This window comes from Oryctolagus cuniculus, chromosome 12, assembly GCF_964237555.1.
Source record: "Oryctolagus cuniculus chromosome 12, mOryCun1.1, whole genome shotgun sequence".
In the NCBI taxonomy this organism is placed as follows: domain Eukaryota; kingdom Metazoa; phylum Chordata; class Mammalia; order Lagomorpha; family Leporidae; genus Oryctolagus; species Oryctolagus cuniculus.
The window spans coordinates 91,404,935-91,417,030 of NC_091443.1; the positions used below are offsets into that span (position 1 = coordinate 91,404,935).

Here is a 12,096-nt window from a genome sequence, read left to right on the forward strand (position 1 = left end):
TTTTCACACATCCCTTTTTAGCAACAGAACTCATCTTTCAAACAAAATTGCTGTGGACTCCGAGCGCACGAACAGGAAAATGAAAGCTGTGGGGTGGAAAAGGGGGCTCCTTTCCTCCAGGGCTGCCATGCGGAGCGCGCGGTGCGGGCACTGCCACCTCGGGAGGCTTCAGTCACGGAAGTCGTACTTACCCACCCCACGGGGGAGGCCCGCGCTGTGTACAGAGGCCCCCTGCAAGCCAGCATGCCCTCAGGACCCCGCTGGGCTCCTGAGGGCCAGTTCCCTCCGTGCTGCGGGGCTCTGGCCTCTGCCCGCTCTGCCTGGGTTCCCTCTGCCATCTGAGTTGGTTGCTGTGACAGTGCCCAGCCTGTCCCGCCAGCGCCACCTCCCACGCGCGCTGCTGGCTGGATGCTCCTGCAGCGGATGGCCACCTACAGACTGCTTGGGTGTTCCTCCGGTTTGCTTGGGCTGGGCTGGGTGCCAAGAGCTTGGTGCAAAGCTTTGCAAGTACAGCCTTTGCGATCGGATGGAAGGAGCGGGGCGCTGGCAGAAGACGCGTGAGCGATGGAAGCAGGCGGGGCTGCGGGAGCGGGGCTGGCCACCGGGAGCGGTAAGGTGCAAAAAGCTCACCTGGAGGAGTCACACCTGGGTGACTGTGCCTGTAGCTGCTTCACTTTGGGCCTAAATTGCATGTTTTTATGAAAATTAGCAGTAGGGGCTGGTGCCATAGCAAAGGAGGTTAAGCTGCAGCCTGCAGCACCAGCATCCCATATGGACACTGGTTCAGTCCTGGCAGCTCCACTTCTGATCCAGCTCCCTGCTAATGTGCCTGGTAGGGCAGCGGCAGATGGCCCACGTGCTTGGGCCCCTGCACCCACGTGAGAGACCCGAAAGAAGCTCCTGGCTCCTGGCTTTAGCCTGGCCCAGCCCTGGCTGTTGCAGCCATTTGGGGAGTGAACCAGCAGAGGGAAGATATTTTCTCTATCTATCTATCTATCTCTATCTCTCATCTCTCTTTGTAACTCTGCCTTTCAAATAAATCTTAAAAAAAAAAAAAGAAAATTCAAAATAACATTATTACTATGTCTCAAAAGACCTGAGGGGCTGGCACTGTGATACAACAGAAGCAGCTACCGCTTGAGACTCCCGCATCCCATAACGGAGCGCTAGTTCCCATCTCAACTATTCCGCCTCCAATCCGGCTCCCTGCCAATGCGCCTGGAAAGGCAGAAGATGACCTGAGCGCTTCAGCCCCTGTCGCACACTTGGGAGACCCGGATGGAGTTCCTGGCTTTTGACTTTGGCCTAGCCCAGCTCTAGCCATTGCCGTCATTTGGGGAGTGAACCAGCAGATGCAAGATCTCTCTCTCTCTCTCGGCCCTTCAAATAAATAAATTTAAATAAAATAATAAAGATGGGAAGATCTGAGAAGGAGCTGACGGAGAGGCGGCAGGAAGTGGGCAGAGGTTAAGAGCAGGATTCCTGCTCTGGAACTGCTGTCACCCAGGGAAGTGCCAGGCACAGTACCGGGGCCGGCAGCAGTGGTCCCCTCGCTCCTGGTGATTCCCCGAGGCACCTGTGGGCGGTGCAGGCAGTAGCTGCTGGCCTTCTCCCCTCTAATGCCAACCTCCCACCCCAAAAAGCTCTCGCTCAAAAGCCTGGAAGGATGGAGGCCCAGCTTCTGCCTCTAGCCCCCTCCCTGCCCTGCTGCCTTTGTAGCTCTGTCACCCCAACACGCACGCACCCCTTGTTCAGCCTTTCCCCTCCCAGGATGTCGCAGGGCCTCTGCTGTGCACCTGCTGTGTGTCAGGCCCGTGAGGAATAGAGACACAGAGCCGGTCCCTGGTTGCTCACACAGAGGGACACACGGAATGCTGGGATAACACAGGGGAGGCACTGGGGAAGACTTCCTGGAGGAGGTGACATCTAAGTGGTACTAGCAAGCTCTGTCAAATACGCTGGTATCACCCTGGTGATGATCTTTACATTAAGCATTGCGTAAAGCTAAGCACATCAGCTTTTTTGATTTTCACAGTGATGCTAAGAAGTAGGTGGGACAGGACCCTCAAAACTGGTTGGAGGAGTTGCTAAGGAACCCCCCCAAAACTGGGTTCGCTCGCCCAGCGCCAGGCCATCCCTGACCCTGGGCTGGCAGGAGAAAGCAGCGGATTGTTCATAGTGCACAGAGCCGGGAGCCAGGTGGCTCTCGCTCAGTTCCTGGACTCCCTGCGGGATTAAACCAGTGGATTGGGGCTGGCACTGTGGCGTAGCAGGTAATGCAGCCATGCGTGACACTGGCTTCCCATATGGGCGCCAATTTATGTCCCGGCTGCTTCGCTTCCAATCCAGCTCCCTGCTAGTACACCTGGGAAAGCAGTGAAAGATGGCATAAGTGGGCCCCTGCTGCCCACGTGTGAGACCCGGATGAAGCTCCCGGCTTCTGGCCCAGCCCGTTACAGCCGAATGGGAGTGAACCAGCAGATGGAAGGACCCCCCCCCCCGTCTCGTTCGCTCCGTGTGTGTGTGTGTGTGTGTGTGTGTGTGAGACTCTGCCTTAAAAAAAAAATAAGTCTTAAAATGAATAAAGTGGCCGGGGTGGGGGGCGGGGTGTGGGCAGCTGGAACAGCAGGTGCGTGTGCATGGGAGGGGGAGGCCTGTGCTGCCCACCACGCAGTGGTTGTTTCCGTGGGTGGTGACGTCCTCGCTGGAAATGCTACTACTAGAGGTAGAGGCACCTTTTCCTCCCTCGCACAGAAGGGGGTTGTGGGGACCTGCCACGGGCCCGCTCTGCCATCAAGCCAAGCAGGAGGCCCACGCGGCCTCAGAGCAGTTGGCTCAGCAGGAACCTGAAAGACGCATGACATCGGTGGGTCCTCCAGGACCTGCCAATCCAGTTGTTTAGCCAACTCCACCCTGGGGGTAGCAAAGGAATTCCCACGGGGAGTGCCCTGAGCCAGGGTCCATGAGGCCGGGGGGGGGGGGGGGGCATCCCAAAGAGAGAAGCCCTGGGGGCCAGGGTGATGAGCCCGGAGCGCGCCAAGAGGGCGGGCACAGCCTTGCCCCGGGGCCATGGGAGAGCAGGGGTGGTGTCCCCGGGGGACAGCCTCAGCCTCTATGTAGGGAGTTGGGCTCGGGGCTGGGGCCAGTTTCTTGGTGCTTCGGACAACAACCTAAACACCTGCCTCAGTGCCCAGCAATGGTCAAGGCCCCGGCTTGGGCTCGAGGCTGCTGGGAAACCTGCTGTGGCCACCTGACGGAGCAGGTGGCGGGGGGCGGGGGGACGGGGCAGGAGCTCTGGAGGGCCCCACCCTGGCTGAGAAGCCCAGGAAAGAGGGCTATGCTTTCAGGGCCACCCCAGGGCCGCCACATTAACCCCCTCCCTCCCCTCTGCAGACCGGCAGGATTGAGCCCAACTACCCCAAGGTCTGTGGCCATCAAGGCAACGTGCTGGACATCAAATGGAACCCCTTCATCGACACCGTCATCGCCTCGTGCTCCGAGGACACGTCGGTGAGTGCAAGTCTCCCTCCTCCTCCCGGAGGCCTCCCTTCTTACCCCCCTGCCCAGGCCCTCCTGCCTTCCTCTTCCTGACCCCTCCAGGTGGCCCCCGGGATAGGAAGGGAGTCCAAGAAGCAGGGTGGGAGCGAATCCGTGGAGTATTTGACAGGTCTGTGCCTTCGGTGTGATTGCGTCTGCAGGTGTTGATTTGGGAAGTGAGAATTGAAACCAAAAATTAAAATGTGTGATTCAGCCCTCGCCTGTGCCCCCAAAGGGTGAGAAGGTGGCCCTGGAGGGAAGTGCTCCCTGTGAGCCGGAGGTGCTGGGGAAGGACACTGGGCTGAGAGAATCCCTGTGACTTGTCCAAGGAGCCACACCGGTGGCTCTGAATTGGAGCTCCGTGTGTCCGTGGAGGAAGCCAGGGAGAGTGGGCTGGGGGGCGCTTCCTGGCCACCCTTCTCTCAGTAGGGGCGATGGCTCTGGCTTTCCGCTTTCTGGAGAGGAGCCCCCAGCTGTCCCCACTCCCTGCCCCAAGCAGCAGCAGCAGCAGCAGCAGCAGCAGCAGCGTGGAAGCCCTCGGGGACTGCAGCGTCTCCGCTGAGCTAGCAAGAGGGGGCCTAGTGTTCCCAGGGGAAGCAGATCAGCCCGGGCCCTGCCGGCCGCAGGCAAAGGCAGGCCACAGGCGCCTCCCCGGGGAGCTCCCAGGATGCTGCGATCAGAAGGAACTTCAGGGCTCCTGTCTGTCGTCTTCCCAGGCTGGACCATGAGCCTCTGAGAGCAGAGACCACGGCCTTTTAAGTTCTGAACCCAGTACAGGATCTGCTACCTCGTAGATGCTGGAGAGGGTGGACCATGGGTGTTTGGATGGATTTAGTACCACGTCGGTGGATGAGTGGTTGATGCATAACCAGAGGAAGGGTAGGAACAACAACCGGGTAGGCAGATGTTTGGATCACGGGTGGATGGATAGAAAGACAGGCAGATGTGTGAATGAATGCATGCATGCATGTAGCCCAACTTATGTACCCCAAGAACGTGAGAGAGCCACAGAGCACGGTCCCCATCGGTTCACAAGGCAGGGGTCAGGTCAGCTGGCACAGTCGAGTGGAGGGGGCCTCACCTGCTGCTGATGGTCACAAGGACCACGTCAGCTGGAGACAGCAGTGACCAAGGCAGGGCCCATGTGAGCAGAGAGAGAGAGAGAGAGAGCAAGAACTGGCGGTGCAGATGGCCCCCCAGAACCCAAGTGACCAGAGGACAGCCATCAGGGGTCAGGACCCAGGCTACAGAATGGTGGAGCCCAGGAGGGGTGATGGAGCCAGGGGAGCAGCGCAGTCAGTTGCCTCTCGGGCAGGGAAGGAGTCAGATCGTGCTGGGAGGAGCTGGGGAGCTCAGTGGTCAGTGTGTGAGAACACTAGGTGGGCAGAGGCACTGCCCGTCCACTCCTGGACACAGGGAGCCCCACAAGGAGGGCACGACCACAGCTGGCCCTGACCTGGCCTGCTCATCACTGTCACAACCAGCAGGAAGCTGACACCCCTAAAAAGCGGAGCTGTCTCTTACCACGTTCCTCCACCCGCTCTGGGCTGGGCACCTTCCATGTACTTAGCACTTCTGGCTGCTCTGTGAGACAGGCTCAGGGCTGAGGACCAGGAAGGAGAGGAGCAAGGGTTTACGCGGGGCTGCTGGCTCCAGAGCCGTGTGCTGCCAGAAGCTTCAGGCCCTTCCTGGGGTCTCCTGTCTCCCCATGGGACCCCGCTGGACGGAGAAGAGTAGGGTCCATATTGGTACAGGGCAGGGAAAGGTTAGACCAGGGCTCCCAGAATTGCTGGCCACCTTAGCTCCTCCGAAGTTTGCACCTGCCTCCGTGTGAGTCACGGCCAGGTTCATTTGGTAACTTAACTCCACCTGCAAGGCACCTCTGCTCCAGAACCCCAGCATTAAATAAGACGTCCTTGGTGTGTGCAGGAAAGCCCCGGAACCAAGCGTTCTCTTTGGTGATGTCCCCTCCTGGTGGCTGGAGCCCAAAGACAGTGCACCTGTATTAGGTGGTGGACCCAGACTGAATCTCAGCTTCCTGTTTAGCAGCTGTGTGACCAAGGTGTGTTGCTTAACCTCTCTGAGCCTCGCTTTTGTTCATCCATTAGACAAGGAAACCTGTGGCTAGCATGGTGCCTGGCACCTCATGAACACCTGCCAGTCTTCCTCTTGCTCTGGGGACAGCCCCCACAGAGAGGCAGGGCAGTGCATCCACCCAAAGCCAAACCAAGGGCTGTGCACCCAAGGGTCTTGAGCAAGGTGCAAAGAGGAGAAGCCGGGGGTAGGGAGAGCTGGGCCTGGGAGAAGCAGGACCCTGGCTGGCAGAACAAGGGTTAAGGGAGTCCCGGAAGACCCAGCATAGGCAGAGACCCAGAGGGAATGCGAGGTGCCGCTCGGGAACATCTGTGCCGCTGGAGCCCTGGGCAGGGGCTCAGCAGGCAGGAGAGGCTGGGCCGCAGCGTGAGCCGGACCCCACTGGGTGTGGTATGCGGGAGACCTACGCGCTCCCAGGCATCGAGAAGCCGGCCCAGGGGTGTGGAGGAGTCCCGGCCAGCTTCTTGAAGGAGGCGGGCCCTGAGTTAGCTACACACGGACTGCTCTGCACATCAGTGCTGAGAAGGGGAGATTCGGGGAGGGCGGGCCTCCAGAAGGGGTGAAGGGAGGCCGGCGCCGTGGCTCACTAGGCTAATCCTCCGCCTTGTGGTGCCGGCACACTGGGTTCTAGTCCCAGTCGGGGCGCCGGATTCTGTCCCGGTTGCCCCTCTTCCAGGCCAGCTCTCTGCTGTCGCCAGGGAGTGCAGTGGAGGATGGCCCAAGTCCTTGGGCCCTGCACCCCATGGGAGACCAGGAGAAGTACCTGGCTCCTGCCATTGGATCAGCGCGGTGCGCCGGCCGCAGCGCATCAGCTGTGGCGGCCATTGGAGGGTGAACCAACGGCAAAAGGAAGACCTTTCTGTCTCTCTCTCTCTCACTGTCCACTCTGCCTGTCCAAAAAAAAAAAAAAAAAAGAAGGGGTGAAGGGAGAGGGCTAGGCGATCCAGAGACCAGCCGGTTTTGTCTCCGGATCCTAGAGGAGCTTAAAGCTCTGGCTCCGCCCATCTGGCCAGCTGCCCCCAGAAGCCGCAGCTCCGCCCCACGCCAGCCCTCAGGTGTCAGCTGGGGTGAGGGGGGGCAGGGCCCTTGGCACTGGTGCACCGGACCCCCCCCCCCGAAGAAGGGCGCACAGAAGCAAGAGGGGCCCTGGGTCCTGGGCGTGGTTCCTGACTTCTGGCCAGAGGCCCACGTCCTGCAGGAAAGGAAATGGACACAGAGCTGGTCCATCCCACACCCTGTGCTCCCACAGGGTGGCCTTCCTGGCCAGGCCCCGGGGCAGAGGCTGCCGGCCTCTTTGCCTCCACCCAAGCACCTCGAGGCTCCAGCCTCTTGCTAAGCTCTCCCCTCCGCCCACTCCTGCCCGAATGGCCGACTGACTGCACACCCATGATGGCATCGGAGCAAGGGCGGGAGGCCAGCGGCACAGACAAGGGCCAAGCACTATACCCCAACCCTGGGCTGGGCAGGGCCCCAGCCACAGCCCCCCCCCCCCACTCTCTTGCCACCCTCACCTATCTGGGAACATTTGGAGGCACTGCAGGGGTCCGACAAGTCCCCCACCCCCACACTCCCCTGGCTCCTTTCCCACATCCCCTAGAGCCTAGTGAAATCCATGCCTGGGTCCCCAGATCTGCCCCACCCCCACCTCCACCCCCAGCCTCCCCAGAGTCCACCCTGCAGCCCCCAGGTCCCGTGGAGCACCCGTCCCCAGGAGCCTCCATCCTGAGGGATGGGTGGGGGCCGTAGCTCTCCCTGGCAGCTGGCAGAATCCGGTTCTTGCTGCTGCTGGGTGATGTCACCTATTGTTGAAGGCTGTGCTTTTTATAGCTTCTGCGGCAGCCAGGGAGGGCGGCTGGCAGGCGGGCGGCGGGAAGGGCCCTACGGGTTTCCAAGGCTCCTGCACCCAGCCCTTCCCAGGGGCCTGCAGTCACAGAGGGGGTGGGGAGAGCCTCTGACATCCCCAGGGGACCGACAGAGTGACCCTGGCGGAGGGCGGGGGTGGCGGGGAGGCAGGCAGGCCCCTTTGCCCGGTGGACCAAGCTCAGCATCTTTCCTTTGGCTTCTTCTGTTCCGGCTCCTCCTCTGGGTGGCTGTCCCCACTGCCCCAGAGAGATGCGGCCCCTTCTCTGAGGCTGGGCACTGGGTGGTCCAGGGGGGCAACCCTGCCTCCTGCCCCCACCCCACCCCCAAGGTCAAGAGCCCAGTACCTCCTGCAGCCTGACGGAGCAGTGAACTCCTTCAGCGACAAGAGGGGTAGCCTTGGGGTGCCAGTGACATCACCGGGTCCTCCCCAAGGGACCTGGCAACTGCAGGGAAAGCAGCAGTGTGGCTTGATGGTTAAGGAGCTGGGCTCCAGAGTCCATGGGTTCAAATCCTGGCTCTGCCACTTCCCAGCCCTGTGACCTTGGACCTGTTTCTCCCCCCCCCCCCCGCTGGGCCTCAGTTGCTTTACTGTAAAATGGGAGTCTGTCAGCTCAGCTTGAGAACTGAGTGCAGAGGAAAGTGGTTCCTGCCTATGGAGAGCCCCCTAAACATGCACTTCTGCCTTCTTCTCTGTAAGTGTGGATGCAGAATTTAAATAGCTCACCCCAGCTGGGGGGGCCGGAGGGGCGGGGAGTCAGGCCCGCTGGTCTCCCCACTGTGTCTCAGTCTGCACTCATGGGGCCCCCAGATAGGCCTTCCAGCACTGCTCCCCAAAAATGGCTGAACGCTGGGACTCAGAATCCAGAAAACGGGTGGGCCTTGGGGGCAGCGGATAAGCCGCCGCTTGGGGCCCCCATCCCACATCCAAGTGCCAGGTTCAAGTCCTGCCTCTGCTCCCAATCCCAGCTTTCTGCTAATGTGCATCCTGGGAGGCAGCAGGTGATGGCTCAAGTCACTGGGCCCCTGCTACCCACACGGAAGATCTGGTGGAGCTCCGGGCTCCTGGCTTCAGCCTGGCCCAGCCCTGGCTGTTGCAGGCATTTGGGGAGTGAACCAGAGGATGGAAGATCTCTGTCTTGGTCCGCTCAGGTGCCCCTGCCCGCAGTCAGCCTGCTCGCCCAGGTCGGGGTTGCTGAGCCTGTAGGAGCTGGGGAGCAGCTAGGTTTGAGGTTCTTCCGTTTGTTCATTCATTCGGGAACACGAGCACCTATTGTGTGCCCAGCATTGTCCCCTGTGCCAGGGACAGCAGTGAGTCACAGGAGCCCACCTTCGGGTGGTGCGGTGTGCCGTCCACAGGGAGCCGGCAGGCTGTGTCCCCAGACACACACCATTCTAGCCAGTGGCAGACCACGTGGGGGACAGTGGTCCTGCGAGATTGTAATGGACCCGGAAAATTCCTGGCGCTCAGGGATGCCACAGCTGTTGTGACGTCACAGCGAGAGGTGTCACTCCCGGGTGTGCGCTGCTGCTATTGAAAACACACCTGGACTGGCAGCCCGGCGAGAGGGTGAGAGCGGGGACAGAACGCTGTGCGTGGTCCTGACCCTGGGTCATGACAATGAACCAGTGAGTGCTGCCTGTACTCTACTTGCCGTTGTAATCGGAGAGCATTTACCTTCCACTGTGTAACCAGCCTCAGCAGGCCCTCGGGAGTGCTCCGTGCCTATTCCTGTCCCAGAGACCTTCCAGGGGCACGAGGCGTGGAGGTGACGCCGGTGATGGTGATCTTGACCCTGTGTATATTTTGTGGATTTGTGGATTACTTGCTTTTTTTTTTTTTAAATTGATGCTTATTTATTTCCATCTACTTGAAAGGCAGAGCAACACAAAGGGAGTGATCACTTATCTGCTGGTTCACTCCCCAGAGGCCCACAGCAGCCAGGGCTGGGCCAGGCCAAAGCCAGGAACCCCGAACTCTAACCTGGTGTCCCACGTGGGTGGCAGGGGCCCACGTCCTTGGGCCATCACCTTCTCCTTTCCAGTTTGCAGGAAGGCTGGATCAGAAGCAGAGTAGCCAAGATTCAAACCAGCACTCCAATATGGGATGCAGGTGTCACAAGCGGTGGCTTAACCCATTGTGCCACAATGCCAGCCCTGTGTCTTAGTGTTTTTTTAATAAAATTTTTAAATATTAAACATTTTAACAATACAGGCTGGTGCTGTGGCATAATGGGTTAAGCTGATGCCTGCAGTGCCAGCATCCCATATGGACACCTGTTCGAATCCCAGCTGCTTCACTTCCAATCCAGCTCTCTGCTAATGCTCCTGGGAAAGCAATAGAAGATTGCTCAAGTCCTTGGGCCCCAACACTTGCATGGGAGACCCGGAAGAAGCTCCTGGCTCCTGGCTTCAGATGGCCCTGTTGTAGCCATTTAGAGTGAACCAGTGGATAGAATACCTTTATCTCTCTCTCTCTCTCTCTCTCTCTCTCTCTGCCTCTCTAACTCTGCCTTTCAAATAAATAAATGAATCTTTTTTTTTTTTTTTTTGACAGGCAGAGTGGACAGTGAGAGAGACAGACAGAGAGAAAGGTCTTCCTTTACTGTTGGTTCACCCTCCAGTGACCGCTGCGGCCTGCGCACCATGCTGATCTGAAGCCAGGAGCCAGGTGTTTCTCCTGGTCTCCCATGGGGGTGCAGGGCCCAAGCACTTGGGCCATCCTCCACTGCACTCCCGGGCCATAGCAGAGAGCTGGACTGGAAGAGGGGCAACTGGGACAGAATCCGGAGCCCCGACCAGGACTAGAACCCGGGGTGCTGGCGCCACAGGTGGAGGATTAGCCTATTGAGCTGTGGCGCCGGCCATAAATGAATCTTTAAAAAATTTTTTAATAGAAAATAGTAACAGATTAAGGATATAGAGAAAGATAAACATCACAATGTATTTTAAGCAGTTAGTATAAGAGGAAAAAGGTTTAATGTAAATGTTTATAAAGTTAAAAAGTTACAATAAGCTAGGATTTGGCTGCCGTTGAAGAAGGAAAAGTATGCTTTATGAATGTAGTGTAGCCTGCAGGTGCACAGCCAAGTGCTAGGCCTTCCCTCCCCGCTCAGACACCCACCCAGGGCCACTGCCAGGACAGGTGCAGCCGCACGCCACCTGCAATGCTAGGAACAGCAGCCAGGGTGCGGTCGTCGCTGTTGACACGATCCACATCAGTGTGTAATGACCTCACTCTCTGAACCTGGCCCCTGTTGCCAAGTGACTGGAGGCCTGTTCTGTTTCCTGGAACAGTCAGTAGAAGGGGAGGCCACGCCCCCTTCAGTTGTTAGATCCCATCAGGGAAGAAGGGGCGGGGCTTAGAGGCAGGGGGAGGATGGCATGCCTGATGGATTCTGAGTGGGAATCCCAGCTCCTGGTGTCCTGGCCGTGTAACCTGGGCACATTTGCTAACCTCTCTCTGCCTCATCTCCGTATCTGCGTGTGAGGGACATGAGTATCTCAACTCTTATTCCAAATTCCTGACCCCACAGACACAAGACCTCAAAACAGAGGCATAGATACAGTGCCCAGGTGAAAGCAGGGTTTATTTAAAAGTGAATGTGGAGCTGGTGCATCGGTTAAGCTGCCGCTGGCATCCTACATGAGTGCCGGCTGCCCCATTTCCAATCCAGCTCCCTGCTCCTGTACCTGGGAAGGCAGTGGAGAATTGGCTCCAAGTGCTTGGGTAGCTGCTGCCCACGTGGGAGACCCAGATGGAGTTCCAGGCTCCTGGCCTCTGCCTGGCTCGGCCCCACCCATCATGACTGTTTAGGGAGTGAGCCGGCAGATGGAAGATAAAGATTCTCTCTCTCCCTCTCTCTCTCTCTCCCCTCCATCTCTGTAACTCTGCCTTTCAAATAAATAAATAAAAATACAAGTGAGAGAGTGGATACACAGGCACACCTGAGTGTGGGTGATCCCACACAGAGACAGCGGTCATGAGTGGGCCAGGGAGCTGCCTATGAGGAGTGAGGGAGGCCACAGAGCATGGCCCACGGGCCGAAAGGGGAAAGGGTGAGTCCACGCGGAGCAGTCCCCTTTATGGGGGTAGAGGGCGTGGCCATGCAAACAAGGTGGAGTTTAGTGTGGGAGAGGCTTTCTGGGAGTTCCGTGGCACCCCCAGGTACAGCTTAACTTCCACATGGCCATCGTGGCGTCTCCTCCTTCCTGGTCTCAGATGAGACACAGATGCATCATGGGACAGCGGGTGTCCTGGATTGACAGGTGAGGGGGTGGAGTTCCAATGCAGGAGCTGGGAGTGGGTGTTCCTGCCTGATCTGCCCACCTAACTCCCTGGAGCAGGAGACGACAGTGACTCGTCATAGCCAGGGCGGCGACATGTCCAGTTGCAGTGCCCAAATCCCCTGACAGCTCCTCCCCCAGAGTCCCACTCCAGATTGCAACACCGCCCCTCCCTGGGCCTCAGGCGGCCACTCCTGCCTCCTCGGGTTCCTAGTGCTTTGTCTCCCACATTGGCAAACAGCGATGGGGGTCATGAGCAGGAGCCTTGCCCTTCCGGCTCCTGCATAGGTGAGAGATGACAGGATAATGGCCACGGAG

The 12,096-nt window shown here is 58.8% G+C and overlaps 1 protein-coding gene across 1 annotated transcript in view; it reads left to right on the forward strand.

Annotated features, from left to right (window-relative positions):
• The window catches only part of CORO2B (coronin 2B), a 122,734-nt gene that overhangs the window by 89,079 nt on the left and 21,559 nt on the right, over positions 1-12,096 (forward strand). The window contains exon 3 of the mRNA XM_051841569.2: positions 3,394-3,510. Coding sequence (XP_051697529.1) covers positions 3,394-3,510 — 117 coding nt within the window. The remainder of the gene's footprint in view (positions 1-3,393; positions 3,511-12,096) is intronic.